This window comes from Pelodiscus sinensis, chromosome 13 (genome assembly GCF_049634645.1).
Source record: "Pelodiscus sinensis isolate JC-2024 chromosome 13, ASM4963464v1, whole genome shotgun sequence".
Taxonomy (NCBI): domain Eukaryota; kingdom Metazoa; phylum Chordata; order Testudines; family Trionychidae; genus Pelodiscus; species Pelodiscus sinensis.
In genome coordinates this window covers 7,016,763-7,035,371 of record NC_134723.1, presented here as the reverse complement: position 1 = coordinate 7,035,371, position 18,609 = coordinate 7,016,763, and the positions used below count along the sequence as shown (strand labels likewise).

At 40.6% G+C, this 18,609-nt stretch overlaps 1 protein-coding gene across 7 annotated transcripts in view; it reads left to right on the top strand.

Moving 5' to 3' along the window:
• Positions 1-18,609, top strand: part of DIAPH2 (diaphanous related formin 2) — an 801,414-nt gene that overhangs the window by 190,616 nt on the left and 592,189 nt on the right. For all 7 annotated transcript variants that reach the window (XM_075896759.1, XM_075896757.1, XM_075896756.1 and 4 more), the window contains 4 exons: positions 1,268-1,386; positions 9,083-9,199; positions 12,366-12,484; positions 16,908-16,972. In XM_075896759.1, the coding sequence (XP_075752874.1) occupies positions 1,268-1,386; positions 9,083-9,199; positions 12,366-12,484; positions 16,908-16,972 (420 nt within the window). The remainder of the gene's footprint in view (positions 1-1,267; positions 1,387-9,082; positions 9,200-12,365; positions 12,485-16,907; positions 16,973-18,609) is intronic.

The following is an 18,609-nucleotide window of genomic DNA, read 5'->3' as shown; positions in this document are numbered from 1 at the left end:
CCTTGAAAGAAGCAATATGAAATATGTTTCTATGGAAATATGTGGGAGTTGGAGTGTGTTTCTGAGAATTCTGACTCCCAGGTCCTGTTTCAGAAAGTGATTTAGGGACATCAGCTTTAAGTCTCACTGAAAGCCAATAAGTATGTGTAAATTACTCCCAAAGGAAGTTCGATTCCTAAGTCATTAAATCCTTTTGAAAATTGTACATCATATCTGTATGTGCTTAATTAGAGAAAAGGTTTTTACAAGAGCATTTGAGAAGTTGGTCCTTATGGCTACAGTGAAATAGCTTAATCAAAGCCTTGAGTTTTCTATATAATGTCTGTAGTAACTGAAATATATTATCATCTATCATGTCTGTTTCATCTGCCTAGCTGTGGACTCCACATTGCTGACATTTTCCTTTTAGACTCCATGCCTGGTCATTTTACTCTTATTATTTAACAATTTATGAATATTTCTCACTTCTGATTATTTAATGGATTTTGAAAACTGCAACTTAAATTTAGACATAGTAAGAGACAAGCAAGAGATACTAAACCCAACAATCTCTAGTGTGATATACTGTGAAAATTTTGAGTTAGGAATTAAAAAAGGTTAAATCATTGTGGTACATGTGCATTAACGTATTATAAAAAAGAAATCGGTGACTAAATTAAGTAGAAATTAAACTTCAGGGGAAACCTATTTTATGGGCTTCAAGAATACCATAAAGGACATAGAGCTACACAGTTTTTCATATGCCTGATATGTGCTTAACAAAACAACTGCTGTATGGCCAACTTGCAAAAGACAAAAGGAAATTGTAAAGCTTAAAACAACAAAAAACACCCCAAACCTTATTTTTTATTTTTTAATCCTGTAGCAGCAACGTTTGTATATAAGAAAAATAACAATAGTTCCTACCTTACTTGAAACTGTTAACATATCAATATATATAACTGTCTTAATTGCGTGTTTCCTTTTGGTGTCATGCAATACTGTTTTCTTTCTTGAACCAATGTATTAAAAATGAATGTATTAGCAGTTATTTTATAGGTACTGATCTGAAAACTTGAGGCAAAGTGCATATCCTGTTTAAATGTATAGAGTGAGACAGAAACAGTGTTTTTACCATAATATCTTCTCTCTGTAACCTGATCGTTGGAAAAAGTATAATTGGTCTTTTGGTCAGTTAGATCTTGTATTAATGTATTTACTAAAGGAAAATATTTTGCTGAAAAAGTGAAATGGAACTGTTTGAAATATTGTGATTTTTGTAAAATAGGACCTAAAAGAAAAAGAAAATGAAGAACTTGATATTCAGCTGAAAGTGTTTGATGAAAACAAAGAAGAAGACTCAATTGAATTGTCACATCGTCTCAATGACATCAAAGCTGAAATGGAATATCCTTTTAAAAATCACTAATTAATTTTTATGTATATTCACAGAAAATATATAATAAAATATTTTAGATTAAAGTGATTTGTTCTTAAGTTAAATTATGGTCTCTAGGTTATGTATGATTCACTTAAATATTTCCAGATACTTTTTTTTTCAAATTTAATGTTAACATAAATATATCAATGTACTTGAATGCATATTAGTTCACAAGACATAGTGGAAAGTAATCTTTCATTTAGACAGGACTTTTTATTAAACCAGTATTTTGCTCTGTAAGGTAATGATTCTTAAACTAACACAATACAACATTAGGAAAAATTATGTATGTAATTCAGTTAAAGGCAAATGCTATTTTTTCAGTATTCATGAGTGTTTTCAGTATAGAATAGGCTGACCCACACTGCTTCTACACTTTTATTAGATTATGAATTCACTTGTACAAAACCACAGTTCCTTCCTGAGTAATAACGTGGTAGGTATTCCTGAACTTTAGGCATGTCCTTTAACATTTATACACAGATCTTACCTGACTTGCACTGCTATAGTAAGTTGTCATATGAGGGCATTCAGAACCCTGTTCTCCAAAGTGTGGGTCTAATGCTAGTCTCACCCCTTTCTTCTTCCAGGGTCGCCGTGGGTGCTCTAGTTTGATGTGTCAGTGCTGCTGTGCACCAGATTGGTGATTCTTAGTAGCAGTCTTCTGGATGCCGGCGTGTGCTATGCTATTGTGCAATTGCCCAACTGACAGTTGAGCATGTGCCGGTGGCCATTCCCTCAGTTCCTTCTTAACCACTGCCGAAATCAGTCGCATTTCTTTAGTCTCCCTTATCAGCCATCTTGTAATGGGGGGAAAAAAAAAAGAAAGAGAAGACAGTAAGAAGATGGTCAGTGAGTAGACAGGAGAGAGGAAAAGACAAGCAGGGGAAGCGGCATGGCTTCTACCGCGGTGCTCTGCTCCCCCGGCACCCTACTCCCCCTGACATGCCTGCATCACTGGGTTTCAAAAGTTGCTCAGGATGTGGGACTAAGATTGCAGCAGCACATGGGCATGAACAGTGTCTGTGCTACTTTAGGGAAGGATCACCCTGTGAGCCTCTGTCCTCACTTCCAACAGCTCCCCCACTCTCCGAGAGGGTGAGGGAGCTGCAACAAAAGCTGCTGTTTTGCACTATGGCTGAGCCACAGCCTTGTTCACCTGCTCCCAGGGACAATCCTGTTGGGGAAGGGATTACAGCAGTACTCTCCAGAGTGGACGTGGCTGAGACCTGGAGACCGAGAGGAACTCAAAACGCTCCTGGGTCCCCGCTGAGTATCAGTCTCGCACTTCAAAGAAACTCAGGCAGGCTGATAAGATCAAACTGGGCTCACAGAAGCGGGATAAAGGGTCTGGCTCACAGACAAGCTGCGATCCTCCTGGGGAACACAGATCTGTTGCATGTACCTCAGACTCTTCCCTGAGAAACCTGATATGTGTGGAAACGGTGGTACTGTGGAACAGTAAGAACACCGGCAAGCCCCAGGGAGGTGGAATGCCATGTATCAGCAAATACTTGGTACTGGCGGTACAGATATAGTTTAAAGCGCTGGTGGCAGATATGCAAGCAGCTGCTGGGAGCCATGTAGCACTGACCTCTCGGATGTCGTTACTGGCGTTCATGATGGAGGCGAATTTTACAATACCGTCGGTACCATACTCCTCATTGTTTGGTCCTGATGGCACGCCACACTCCAGGATCTCCCTCTTTTCCTCAACGCCAGCATCACGGACATCAGCCGCATTCAGCAAGGATGAGGAGGGATGTCCCTCGGGGGAGCCTATACGTGTAGACATGCATTGGTAGCAGCAAATGCATGCTTGATAAATGTCACAGTGGATACCTCCATCGATTTCCCCATTTCTCCCTCCAACCCCCCTACAGTAGGCATATTGGGACCCTTGGGAACTGCATAGGACCTAACAGTTCCCTAGCAGTGCACAGAGCCCTATACCTCGGTTGGCTGAGGTGCACACGCTACTTCCAGCTGATGGGGATGGAACAGATTCTGATAGCGACTTCTCACTGGAGCAGGGAGTGCCGAGTTCCTCTATACCTCCTAATACCACCTACTCCATGACGGATGCCCAGTGCCTGCCCATGTCACCGATCAAAGGGGATGACTGCAGGCACTTTCAGGATTTGTTTCGGAGAGTTACCATAAAGCTCTCAGAAAAAACATAACCTTACTGATATCCTCGTCTCACCTCAACATAATAAAATGGCTCTCCCAATGAATGAAGTTTTGATGGATCCTGCCAGGGCCATTTGGAAAACTCTGTCATTGGTGCCCCCAACTTTGAGGCAGCTGGACAAAAAATACTATGTCATGTCCGCTGATGTGGAATTCTTATTTTCCCACCCTGCACTGAACTCCTTTGTGGTCAAGGCAGCTAACCAGAGAGGATGCCAACAGCACGAGTATCTCAAGACACCGGGTCATGACAAGGAAATCAAACGGCTGGATTTTTTCCAATGATTGATGGGAAAAAATGCATACTCTTCGGCTTCACTTCAGTTACGCATTACAAATTATGTGGCACTGCTAGCAAAATACTCCCACAGCACATTTGAACTGTTCAACTCCTTCATTCAATATGTACCAGAGAACATTAGAGAACAATTTGCATCCAATATCAGAGAGGGCTCCTTGATCTCTCAAACAGCTTTATAGGCAGTGTTGGATGCTGCGGACACAGCTGCATGGTCGATGGCTTCAGCAGTAGTATTCAGACACATGTCCTGGCTACAGCTGTCGGGATTCCCCAGGGAAGTCCAGTTGAATATTGAGGACCTTCTGTTTGAAGGGAACTGACTGTCTGTAGAGACACTCCACACGGTGAAAGATTCTTGAGCGACGCTTTGAAGGTTAGGGATTCAACAACCTGGAGCCAGAAGGAAACAATATAAGTTGTACAACTACAACCAAAGGTTTAGAACGTCCGGGTATGCACAGCAACAAAGGCCCTATGACAAAAAGAGGCTCACGAGACAAACCTGCCGCAGACAAACGAATGATCAATTGTTGACCCCCCACAAACTCCTCTCAGCAGCACATTTGAGGTTTTGGTCGAGGGAATGCAAGCCCTCTATCTCCCAGGACAGGAAAATGCAAGCGATGAACCAGTTGGAAATAGACTCACTGCATTTTACTCAGCCTGGAATACCATCACATTGGACCAATGGGTCCTGGAAATTATATGAACGGGTTACTGCATTCCATTCATAGCAGTTCCACTGACCCATTCCCCTTCCCTGTCCCTCTTCAGGTACCCCTCTCACGAGTTCGTACTCCTACAAGAAACTCAATGCCTCCTCACACCGGGGGATATAGAGGAGGTGCCCTGCAGTTACAGAGGGAAAGGGTTTTATTCCAGGTACTTTCTAACTACCAAGAAGTCAGGGAGGGAGGGCATGGAGAGCCATCCTAGACCTCAGGGGGCTAAACTGATTAGTCAAATACTAACGATTCAAGATGGTTACATTGGCCCAGATTATCCCTGCCTTGGAGAAAGGAGCAAGTTTAGCTACCATTGACCTCAAAGATGCATATTTCCATGTCTCAATCCACTTGGCCCACAGACGATTCCTCAGGTTCATCATCAAAGACTTACATTTTTAGTACAGAGTACTCCTTTTCGGATTATCCATGGCACCCAGAGTGTTTTCCAAGGTCCTGTCCATGGTAGCAGTGCACCTACAGTGGGAAAGAATAACCATCTTTCCATATCTGGACGATTGCTTAATCATGGCAGCCACCCATGATGACACAGAACTCTCGGTGCAGTCGACACGACAGGTGTTCGACAACCTAGGACTCTTACTGAACATGGACAAATGCACTCTCACACCGCTGCAGACTCTGGAGTTCATAGGTACACACCTGGACTGTGTGCGAGTTATCACCTCATTACCAACTCACAGTTGGACGAGACTGTGCGATGTAATTGCATCTGTCCACATACCATGGCACGGGCATGCCTACAGATATTAGGACACATGTCTGTGTCCATGTTCATAGTGCCCAATGCTTGCTTTCACACAAGGCCTTTCTAGGCTTGGCTGCACTCCCTATACTGATATCCGCTCCACTTGTCAATCCATGTGCCCAGATGGGTCAAGGATTCCCTTACTTGGTGGACGGAAGTCAACAACATCTGTGTTAGGCTCCCCTTCCAGTCGCCGCCTCCTTCCACCACTATTACGACAGATGAGTCACTACTGGGACAGGGAGCTCTTATGGCTGACATTGTCATTCACGGGATATGGACTTGCAAGGAGGCTCAACTACATATTAGCGTGCTGGAACTCAGAGCAGCGAGGAGGGCATGTGCCCAACTGCTTCCTCTTATACAAAACAGGTGTCAGAATATTGTCGGACATCGTCGCCACAACATATTACATAAACAAGCAAGGGGGAAGGCAAGACCACACAGCATGTGTGCGGAAGCACTGAGATTCTGGCGCTGGTGAATTATCCACCATATCACACCTGTAGCGATGCTTTTACTAGGCAAGGACAACATACTAGCAGACTTGCTCTCAGCAAACAATTTCCACAGAACCACAAATGGGAAATCAACAGTTCTATTATAATCAACATATTCTGGACCTGGGGGTATCCCTTAGTGGACTTGTTTGCAACACATCTCAACTCCAAATGTCCCCTGTATTGTTCCAGAGTGAGCATCAGGCCAAGCTCACTAGGAGATGCTTTCGCCATATGTTGAAACTTCCCACTAGCGAATGGTTTCCCACCTATCCCCCTAATCAAACAGTTTTGAAAATCAAGCGGGAGGCAGTGAGAGTCCTACTTGTAGCTTTCAGCTGGCTGCGTCAGATCTGGTACGCCTCCATATTACAACTCGGTACATGCTGGCCATACAAGTTTCTGCCCGTGCGAGCTCTGTTGACCCAGGACAGGGGTTGCATACTACATCCCTGGATTCACACACTGGACCCCTGAGTGTGGATGCTTGCAATGAGCAAACCATGTCCTGACAAGTCAGGGACGTACTAGTTAATTGAAGAAGGCCCACTACACGACGCACTTACCTGCAGAAGTGGTCCAGATTTGCGGCATGGAGCTTAGCCCACGACTAGAATCCACATGACACAGGGATATTAGATATACTGAAATACCTCTTTCACCTGCGATACACAAGTTCCATCACTGTTAGTTCTATCACCGTGCATCTAGCAGTCATAGCAGCCATTCATCCGCCCACACAAGGCTACTCTGTTTTCTCCCACCCTTCTGTTAAAAAGTTCTGGAAGGACATACTTAATCTGAATACCCAGCATAGAGACGTAGTACCATCATGGCATCTGGACTTGGTGCTCGACTCAATCATGAGATGTCTGTTTGAAGTGCTCATGACCTGCTCGCTAGCCCACCGTCCCATAAAGGTGACCTTTCTCATGACCATTACATCGGCCAGGAGAGTAGGAGAGATAGTGGCACTCATGATGGACCTGCCTTACACAGTGTTCCACAAGGACAAGGTCATCCTTAGAACCCACCCAAAGTTCCTTCCTAAGATTCCTACTTCGTTCATTGCAATGAACCTATATACTTACCGGTGTTTTTCCCAAAACCCCATGAAGACAGCATCCAGGCAGCCACGTACACATTGGATGGTTGCAGAGCTTTAGCTTTTTACTTGCAACATATGAAAGGCTTCTGAAGAATACCATGATTATTTGTGTACTACATGAACAGGATGAGGGGCCAGCCTGTTTCCAAGCAACGTATATCCAAGTGGATTTTCTCATTCATATGATTGGCCTATTCTGTAAAGGACAGGCAGCTGCCGTCCGTACTCCACAAGGGCTGTGTCTACCATGGTGACGTTCCTTAAGGGTCTTCCACTTGATGACATTTGCAGGGTGGCAATGTGGGCCTCGACTAGAACTTTTGCCTGACATTATGCCATCCAGTCTTTTCAGGCCTCAGATACTAGATTTGGACAAGCATTACTGTCCAACATTCAACATGGTACTACGGAGCACCCACTGCTATGTAGTCACCTAAGCGGAGCACCCACCCTTGAAGAAGAAGAAGGGAAGAATACTCACCTTGTGCAGTAACTGGAGTTCAAGATGTGTCTCTGTGGGTGCTCCACACCCACCCTCGTTCTCTCTTCTCCGGAAGAGCACAGTCTGGCATAGAGAGGGAACAGAGGGAATGGCCGCTGGCGCATTCTCAACTGTCAGGAGACTGCTACGAAGAATAACCAATCTGGTGTGCAGTGGTACTGACAAACCCAAGTTGAGCACTCAGGGGGACACGTCTTGAAGAGCTCCACTTACTACTCAGGGTGAGTAACCTTCCCTTCTTGTTGATGCCAATAAACACATTTCATGCATATGTGGGTAAAGGCTCTCTGGGTGTGATTCTCAACTTTACTGTTCTTGGGTAAATAAATTGAAGATATACCAATATAATGCTTTGTGTGAGATAAGAAATAGGCATTTCATTTTCAGGTTTATGGAAAATTTTAGTTTAATCACGAATCCAAAAAGTGTTCAAATCCACGTAGCCGCTACCAAAGGTTCCTCGGCCTAAATTACTGCCATTCCCAAACTGCTTAAGAACTAGTGCTTTTTTTTTTTGTAAGAAAAAAGGTGATCGTGTTCTGGGGCAAAATTGAGCAAAAAAAAAAGGTGGGGGACCTGGGGGGGGGGGGGAGAGGCAACGGAAGACGACAAGCTTGTTGAACAAAATAAACCCCACCGCGCTGGGAGCCGGGGGGGGGAAAAAGCCACCGTGCATCCTGTGCAGGCTTTCATCAGGAGCCACCCCACCCAGGAAAACAGGAGCCAGTAAGCATGGGGGAAATGCCATTCCTTTTCTGTGTGCTGGGAAAATAGGTGATGGTACACCCTTCCCAGCGGTACCGTCACAAAAAAAGCACTGTTAAGAACATTTTTCTTTTAACTCCAGATGATTGTTCCTTGCCCTATGGGAGATACTGAGGTGGTTCATACAGAATTACAAAAATGAAGATTGGCCTCCATAACTACTATGACAGATAGTTGAGCAAGCCACCTTCCATTGCTTCTCTCAGTATGGATATGCTTTATTGGCTTTCTTATCTTTACTTATCACTAGAGATGCTGTCTGCTGCAGAGACGTAGGTGTGGAGCTATAATCTGTGTAACTCCAACATTCTACCAAACAAACCTGAGCATTGTCTAACACTCCACGTGCTCCCAGTATTTCCCAATTCATGCCCATAGGGATGAACCCCATGGGAGTCCCCATTGTTCATCTTGATTCATGTGGAAGTATGTGTTAATTGGGAAAATGGAAGATACTTCAGGCTATGGTCCTGTAACAAATACAAGTATATTGAAAGATTTGCATGAAGCTTATTGAGTGTATTGGGGCTGTATGTGGGTCCTTGAGTCCACATGAATGCTGAGTTGAGGGATTAGAGTCTTATTTGCCAGATATTGTGCCAATCTTGTTTACGTTTAGTGATGAGATCAGTAGAATAATTTTGGTTATTAGTAGCTGAAAAACATGGAAATGGTTTTTAGGGAGGGGGGATTGTTTAGAAGTCAGTAGCATGTAATTAGAACAATGCAAATGTATTCCTTACAATATGGAAATGTTCATTTAGGTTTTTTGAAGTTTCCTTAACATTTTTTTTTTCACTGACATGAATGAAGTATACCATCTGCTGTATAACATGCTAAAGGATACTGCTTCAGAAAACTATTTCCTCTCAATTTTGCAACACTTACTACTTGTCAGGAACGATTATTATGTCCGGTAAGAGTGAGCTCCATCTGTTTTTTGCTTTTTATATCCAGTGTCCAAATTTTGGGGTAATGCAAGCTGAAATATTAACAGTGTGGATTTTAGACATATGTTATTTTATAATCTAGGCATGGTTAACAGCTGACCACAAGTTATATTTTATATTTTAAAGAAGTGTTTCAGCATAGTAAATGGTGTTAGTTTTGTTTTTGTGTTCCTTCTTGTATCTCTTAACTCATTGAATTATTCCCCTCTTCTATATTTACAGGGCAGAAAAGTTCTTGTTTCCATAAAATCCACAATACATTTTTGTTCATGTTTTTATTTCAAAACATCTCCATCCCCTTTCAACTGTATATTGTGTCCTTAGAGTATACACTATTATTACTTATATGTCAAGTACCTAGCATAATATTGAATCAGGCAGGAGAATTGGTGTTTTTATATTGTTAAATCATACAACTACAAATACATGTCAGTTATTCCAAGGAACTGGGGCTTTTTTGGTCTGTAGAGAAAATACAGGGAATTGGTTGGTAGGGATGAGAGAGAGAAGTTATTTTTAGTGTTTTTTGAAAAAAAAATCCCTAAACTATTTTTCTTTTTACTAGCTCCACGTTTTTTGTAGTGTTTGCTTCAGTTAGTATTGAGATTTATTTTTCTGGTTCAATGGTAAATGGACTAAACTTCAGATACAACATCAGTTGCTAATAAACAAGTTTAAGATTCTAAATATCGAGTTTGCTCAGCAGAGATTACTGAAGTTATAATAGAGACCAGTCTGTGTTTCACAGTACAGTTCTTGAGAAATTAACATGTTGTAACTGGTCAAATACTTGCATTATTGCTAACAAAGGCTGACGACCAATCACAACACAAGCATGGAACTTAAAAATTTACTATGTGAACCTTAGATTATCATAGTTAATCTGCATTTTCAAAATTGAGCCCGTTTTCAGCTCATAAATTTGAGAAATGCCCACTGTTCAAGCTGATATTTTCCCTCGTGTGATTTTGTCTTTCACTGACTTTTCAAATAAGTTTTCAAGCATAATTATTTAGGTACTTCTGGGAAACAGGTTAGCGCAAAATTAGGTTTTTTTTTAAAAACCAGTGTTAGAACCTACCAAAACAAAAGACTGAGTGTTTCTTTGGTAAACTCTAATATGTTCTTGGTTGGAACAGAGCTGTGGGCCTGGAGTCAGGAACATGCTTTTCATTGTTCTTATGGTAATCCCTCTAGAGCAGTAATTCCTAAACTTTGGCCCGCAGCCCACCCTGCTGAATGCAGACCTTTACATGGAGCATTAGCTGACCAACCATGAAGACAAAATGGGTGCATGAGGAGATGAGGGTCTGGATGGGAAGTCAGACGCAGGAGTGGGCTGAACATGCAGGGTCTGGGTGGGGGTAAGGTGCAACAGTGGGCTGAGGGTGGTGTATCTGTCCCGGAGGCTGGGGGTGAGGGTGGAAGCTAGGAGGGAGGTAGGGTGCAGGAGTGGGCTAGGGGTGGAGGGTCTTGCTAGGAGGTTGGATGCCGGAAGGGGGTGGAGGTGGACCATCTGGGTGAGAGGGAGGGTGGAGGTGTAGAATCTCAGCAGAAGAGGGGGTATAACAAGTGCTGCAGATGTGGGAACTGCTCATGAGGGAGATGGGAGGGTGTTTACCTGGCTCTGTGCCTCCTGCCATCCCAGGTAATAGAATGGCCAATGGAAACAGCGGGGAAAGCCTCCAGATGAGCAGTTTCCTGTGCTGCTGTTCCCCCAGCCATGAGGGCGGCGGTGGCACAGTAAGATGGTAGGGGGAACGGAGAGTGGCAGCACATGGAACAACTTCCTTCTTCTGAAAGCTGGATCCAGCCCACGAAGTTCTCCCCCTCCTGCTGCAGCGGGAAGCTAGTGCTGGTGCTCCAGTCTTGCGGGGACTGCAGGGTTGGAGCACCAGTGCAGGTTCCATGCTGCAGAGGCTGAACCGGTGGCCCACCTGCAAGATGATTGTGGACAAGTAGTGGTCCAGGCACCATGCTTTGAGAACCACTGCTCTAGAATAGGCCAAGTTTTCAGACTCTGGAATCAGCCACTTGCACATACTCAGTTAATGTTTGCTTACTGTTAAAATTTCTTAATATATCTTGGCTGAGTGTGTTCCAGTTCTAGGGATTTTCTACATGCTGGTACAGTGATCATGCTCCCAGGCCCTGTTCAGCTTCCTGTTTGTCAGTTACAGAGCAATAAGCTCCAGAATAATGACAGAATGAAAGGGAGCAGTTGTTTCCTTTGGATTTGAGGATGGTGTGCCTTGCTAAGATCCAGAAGGACACCTTCCACTGTCTGCTGTTAATTATTGTGTTCACTTCAGAAGCTCTTATTTTTGAATAAGACTTTATATCCCATTACATTAGGCAGCAAGCATATATCATTCACCCTATTTAAAGAGATGGCTACAGTCACTTCTGGCAGTCCTGCAGTAGAACTTTGTCTAAACATTACAGTATGAGTGTCCCAGGTCTAATCCTTTTAGCCATGCTGCCATGCAGGTGGAATATACCAAATGTGTGTGCCTAACAGGAGTGAACTAGTATTGTTATTTAAATGTATCTACTGAACCTGAGCTCAGAATCTGCTTATAATCAACACAGAACTACATATGGTTCCACACAATGTTTTAAAAACTGGGAAATTACACAGAAAAAAATTAAAAGAACAAAAGCATCAAAGTCCATCATGTTAGTCTTGAATTAGATTTTGACACAATTTTTCTTCTGGAAGACCTCTTCCCTTGTTCAATTTACAATTTAGACCAGAGTAAATGAGACACAGTGGCTAGAAGAAATGGGTGGGCAGGAAAGATACTAACTGCAAAACTAGAATCTGAGCCCAGATAACAAGTCAAACTAGTACATGGATCATATGACCTGCTGTGCTGGATTTAAAATATGAATTCATTTTTCAGAGATCTAAACTCTGGATTTTTATTTTATACATATCTTAATGAAAATGATAGTAGCAGCTTAATTTACAATGTAGAAACAAGGCCTTTTATTGTCAGTCTTTTTTCTGCTGGCCACTATATAATTCAGTTATTAGAAATTATAATTAGCCTTCTTTCTGTTTCATAAATTATGTTCACAGCTTCCATTATATTCAGAATGCATTGATGTGTATTTTTCTATCATCAGAACTCAGTATTACAAGATAATTGAAGAATGCATTTCACAGATAGTACTACACTGCAGTGGCATGGACCCAGATTTTAAATGTAGAGGAAGATTGGATGTAGACTTGACTCAACTTGTTGGTATGTAAACCTGAAGTAACTCGTCCCCTTTGTTTTCTTTGTAGTTTAGAACAATACTAGTAAAGATGAGTTACCTAAAGCAGAACTTGAAATTTTGATATGTGATTTTGGGAATGAACACAACTTTTTTTCTAGACGTTCAGAGCTCTACTTTATTCTCTAGACTCTATAGGCAGATATGGCTGGGAAGTTAAGCTTTTCTATTGACAGCAATGGTCAAAGCACTACTTGGATTATAATTAGGGGTGGCTGGAAAGTAAAAAATTCAGTTTGTGAAAAATTTCAGTTTTTGGCATTGGTTTTCATTCTGTACCAGTAAGAAACAAAGATGTTTTAGTTTCCACAAAAAAAAGGGGGGGGGGAGAGGTATGAGAAGGATAGAGACAACCCCAGAATAGCTATAGAAATGTTACCTCCCTCTCCCCCCCATCCCTCCTCTGTTCTGAAATTTGATTTGTCCTTTTCATATGTGTTCACTCTTTTTGATTGTGTCCCTTTGGTATATATGGTCATACCAATTTTCTTCCACAATTTGATCTGAGGAAGTTGGTCTGACCCACAAAAGCTCATCACCTAATAAACCATCTTGTTAGTCATTAAAGTGCTACATAGTCCAGAATAGCTAGTCTTCCAATTGTTAGGATGTTAACTTGGTTGTGGAAGACAGATTTACATCTTTATTCTGCCTGAGTGCGAAGGGAGATTTGCATCTGGGTCTAACAAATGCCAAGAGAGAGTGTGTTCTAATGTCTTGCTAACAGCTATTCTGGGATGCATCCCCCAGACTGATACCATTCTACTTAGTATCAATAACTAGTTAAATATTTGTTGGCCTGTGGAGACCGACTTGATTCCAGAGCTCTGTGGGTTTTGTGCAACGTATCAGGGACTGAAACCGAGACCAGGGAACTAGTCTCACTTGCATTCTCCACTGCCTGATGACATCCAGGTGGAATAGAGGTAAAAGCACTACCCTTACTAGACTCTAGAATGCAGAAGAGTGAGGCATTTGCCGTAGGGGATAGGAGCTGCGTGTGGGATAGGGTTGAAGACTGGACCAGGTCAGAAAGGAAAATGGTAAAAGGGATCACATTTGAGGAACATAGGATGGAGGTGTAAACACTAGAAAACATTCTCCTGTAGAACCTGGAATTAAATCACTCTGAAAGCATTGGCAAAATGTCATCTGGTGCTTATGGAAGAAGTGAACAGATACTGAAGTCAGTTACTCTGTCAGCTCAACTAGCAGACATCTGGGGTTTTGCTTTAAGGGTTCTAAAAATGTCTGTGACCTGTGTGTGGGGATCTTGATGGCTACACGTGATGGATTTTCTCTTTGGGTTTATTTTGGGGGACATAGACCAGGTGGGATAGTAGACAATTATTTAATGACGGCAGATGAAATACAAAGCGATATAATTTTGTAACTGTTATAACCAGGGCTCGACAAACCGCAGTGAAATCCACTCGCCAGCCCCGCACCAGGCATGTGCCAGACCTGCACTGCGCATGTGTGCACCGCCAGTGAACGGGGCGACCTGCTGAAATCTACTCACCCCAGGCGATTAGATAAACTAATTTGTCGAGCCTTGGTTAGAACACAAATTGTCAAAGTATACAAAGTAAATATCCTTAAATCAAACTCACATACGTTTTCAAGAAATTTTTTCTTTCTTTGCCTATTTGTCAACTTCCATTATTATCATCAATTGAAATATTTTTTCATTGGTTTGTGTACATAGCAAAATCAAAATTGCCAATAAAAATCCTCCCAGTGCCTAGCCAAGATTTTTATAATGGCATCCTTAGACCAAATTAAACTATTAATCTCCTGTTTATTTTCCCCCCAAAATCATATCAGACTAGTCAAAAATTCCACTCTACTTCATACTCTGGATCTTAGGAGGGCATTAACATTTTAGCTAGATGGGACCAAACCATATAGTAAATCCACTGGAGTATTTGTATACATTGTGGATAGAAACAAGGGCTGAGTAATTTTAGGGTTATCAAAGTGGATCTTCAGTTGTATTAAGATTTGTTACAATAGAACTTGTGTTCTCTGTCCTCCTTTGACAGTGATACCACATGCCACAAGAACAATATCTACATCTATAGCTTTGATTAAGAATGTACCAATTGCAGACATTGATAGAATGGTAATTTGGTCCTTTGTCAATATTTTCTCTAATTTTTGTACCTTGGTGATAGCAGCGAGAACAGATGTTGCTGCAGGGAGTCCAGTTCGCTCTCCTGTGGTCCTCTGGTCTGAACCTCCTGCCTCCTTGCGGGGCATACTGCTTGAGACTTGCCTGGAGTGGATCATCTATGGGGCACTATTAAAGAAAGAGGGGAAATTACCCATTTTGTGCAGTAAATGGAATTCAAGACCTGTGGCTGCTCCATTACCCTCCATTACCCCATCTTGCCCTATGCTTTAGGAAATATTTTCTTGCCCTCTGTCAGGAAGTAGGTGTAGAACACGTGTACCTAAAGTAGAGAACCCACATTTACATGCATATTGAAGAACTTCAGTAGTAACTGGAGTTGTCTGAAGGTGCATGACTGTAGGTAAAGTAGGGCCCTGAATTCATGTGCTGCTATTCTCAGGTGAAAAATGGATAGGAGGGGAAAGCATACATTCAAAAATATGGTCATTAACACTTGCAAAATTAGTCCTGTCATTTTGAGAGAGGTGTCGTGTAGTAAAGAAATTGATAGGGGTGTCGTATTTGAGGAGAACTGGGGACAACTCCTCTTACCCAACTGCTCTATTTTTCTCTCCTTTTACTGCCACTGTCAATTTCCTAGCTTCTGCACCTTATTCTGGGGTTGTCAGAAGTGTTGCTAGGACAGATTACTGTGCAGAAATATACTGGTTCTCAGAAACCATGATATGGGAAATTTTACCTTCCTTGTTTTACCTTCTCCCACCTACCTCAAAGCCATGTTTAGGGCCATATAGGAGAATGCAGGAGACTTGCTGATCTTCCTTTTCCTTTTTTTCTTGCTGTCTACAAGAGAACACATTACTCATGTTGAGCTAATTTTTCCTCACTTAACATCAATAGATAATAGAAATGACTGTGAATGGACAATATTTAAGAGGCTAGGCAGGGGATACAGGAAAGTAATGGAAAATTTGTTCTCTTCCCACTGTGCCTAAGAATCACAAACTAAAGCTTTCTTGTAACTATGATTTTTTTTTCTGTTTATCAGTAAGTTGAGTTTGAAAATGAATGCTAGGGACTTAACATGAAAAAAAATTAAAGGTGATAATTTTCCTGTTGTCTTATATTGTAGTTTTAAAGTCTATTCAGAGTAGTTAATGCACTTACTTGATTTTTTTCCTATTGAACTAGTGAACTAAAAATCAAACTTTCTTTTTCAAACCTTAAGCAATAAAACAGTTCACAGATCTCAGAACTTCTGCTCTTTCTGTAATTAAACAGTATTAATTTCTGTAAGCTCTCATATTTTTTGAGTCTATTTACCAGTTTATGTAGGGGAAAACACTTATTTTTTGGTTCTACCATATCTTAATTTGAGTAATAATTTCCATTTCTAATAATAGTATAAAGAAAGAATGTTCAAGTGTTTCTTTTGAAGTAAACATGAACTCACTCAAAGGGAAAGATTTAATTGGAAATTAACATTAAGCCATAATGGAGGAAGGTAGTGGGCATAAGAAACTGGCTTCCTAGGTAACTATAGGCAAGTGGTTTTCTCTCTGTGCCTCAGTTTCAGTGTCTGTAAAATGGGCACAATGATAGAGCTGTACTTTGTAAAATGGTTTGAGATTGATTGAAACTTTATGTATCAACTTTATGTAGATATTAATTGCATAAAAATCTGTTCTGATTTTCTGTTAAAGCCTGTAAGGTAATCCTTACTTAAAATAGCATAATATGTAACTTTCATATATGAAAGGAGTTTTCTCAAGCATAACTACAGAAAGGGATGGCTGTGCGAATGTTGTAAACTTAATTAGGGGAAGAATTTCCTTATTGATTTACATCTTAAGTCAAATATATGGTGCTAGGTCAATGGAAATGAGAAGGGGGGGAAAATCATCTCATAAAATTTTGTTAAAGAGTGAATGAAAAAAATCATTTGACTCATGCTGAATTTCATAGCAGAATGTTACAGTTAAATTATTGGAAAATAAATTCAGTTTTCTAAGCAAAATGTAAAAATTTAGAATTATCATCATATTTCTAAGAAGTTTTATATTTGATTGTCAATTTAAGAGAGCTAGGAAAGGGAAGAAGAGTTCAAGAAAGATTTACACCTCTGGAAGATAAAAATGTAGAGGTGAAACTCTGAAATTTGGTTCTGTCGCAATTCATTGCATTTTGAAAATGTGTTGATTGCTTAGTAGTGTTTACTGCCTTAACCAATTTTGTCTTTGTAATTGTATTAGATTCATGTGTGGACAAAGCAAAAGTAGAAGAAAGTGAACAAAAAGCAGCAGAATTTTCCAAAAAGGTAAGATCATAAATTAGTATTTAAGATCTAGACAATTGGAAATCTCAGATTAAAATGTGTTAAATCTTGTTCCCCACCTTTCAGCTTACATGGAAAAACTGATTTGCTGTTGTGATCAATATATACATAATATAATCCCTGTTACAGAAATGAGTTGATATATGAAGTCTCGTGTTCTTAGTTGCTTGTGTATATTAGCTTCAGACAAGAATAGGTGGTAGTTTTAAAACAAATAAAAGTTTTTCTTTACACAGCACACAGTCAACCTGTAGAACTCCTTGCCAGAGGATGTTGTGAAGACCAGAACTTTAACAGGGTTAAATTCATAGATAAATTCATGGAGCATTGGCCACTGTTGGAAGATGGCATACTGATTTAGATGGACCTTTAGTGTGACCCAGTATGGCCGTTCTTGTGTTAATAGGAGAAAAAAACCACATGTATTGTAGACTTTACCTATAGTTGCTTTTTTAGAGAGATAGTAAGTCTATTTATCTCAGTGTGTACAGAAAATGATTGCTGTTGAGTTGTTCAGCATGTATTGGTTGTTTGAAAATTGTAATGTATACTTTACTTTGATATAGCTCAAAAGATGGTTTTATTTCCTTCCTTCATTGTTTCCTTAGTAAAGAGAAAAAGATGGAATTTTTGTCTTATTTCTCGTATGAGAGGTGGACTGTGATAAGATGAAGCTATGTTCTCTTGTTTCCCTTCCCTTAGTCTTTCTAGATTAAGTTCAGCAGTGTTCTTTCTGGAGAATAGATGTCTCAGATGAACATGAGCTAGTCTAAATTCAGATAATTTTTTCATGTTTTTCCATAATTAACTCTCTTTAGAGAGCAAAAAGAGCCTAGCGATTAATTTGTTGCTCCCCTGTAAGGCTGTGTCTAGGCCATATCTTTCCAGTTATACAATGTAAAGTTAAATCAGTTTCAGTAGGACCCCTTTAATGTTGTTGACTCTGTGGGCCATCAATACATATCTTCATAATGGCAACCAAATGCCTACATTACTTCAGTGCTAGTAAATAGCCAGAAGAACATTCCATTTCAGTCCTAAAAATATTCTGACACTGCTATTTCACAACAAATATTTCTTAAATGTTAATCTTTATGATTTAATATATTTCTAAAGATGTCACGTTATAATAAAGACCCTCTATAAATTATTTATTTTTCATTTTAATTATTAGGAGCAGATTGTCTGTCTTTGAAATTTCTATATGAAGCATGGGTTGCTTATTTCTTTAAATTTTTTTTAGTAGTTTAGTAGTTATTTTAGTAATTTTGTTTTCTCAGAGTTGGTGGCAGTGTTAATTATTTTCCATGTCCCATCAGAAACTAACATTCACTTACATTAAATAATGATAAAAAACACGTTAAAAAGGGGACCTGTAAAGTTTCCATTTCAGGCCTTTTTGGATTCTGACTTTTTGGATACAGCAGTGCTGCACTGGCACAAGCTTTCAAAGTGTGGGCTAGTAAAAAAATTACAATCGCTTAAGTAACACCTAACTTTTTTATTACTGTACTGAAAACAAAAGCAAGTGATGATAATGGTCAAGAGGTTAAGAAAAGGGAAAAAAAGATGAGTTTAAGCCAGAAAGTTGAATTATTGGATGAGTTTGAAAGTGGTCA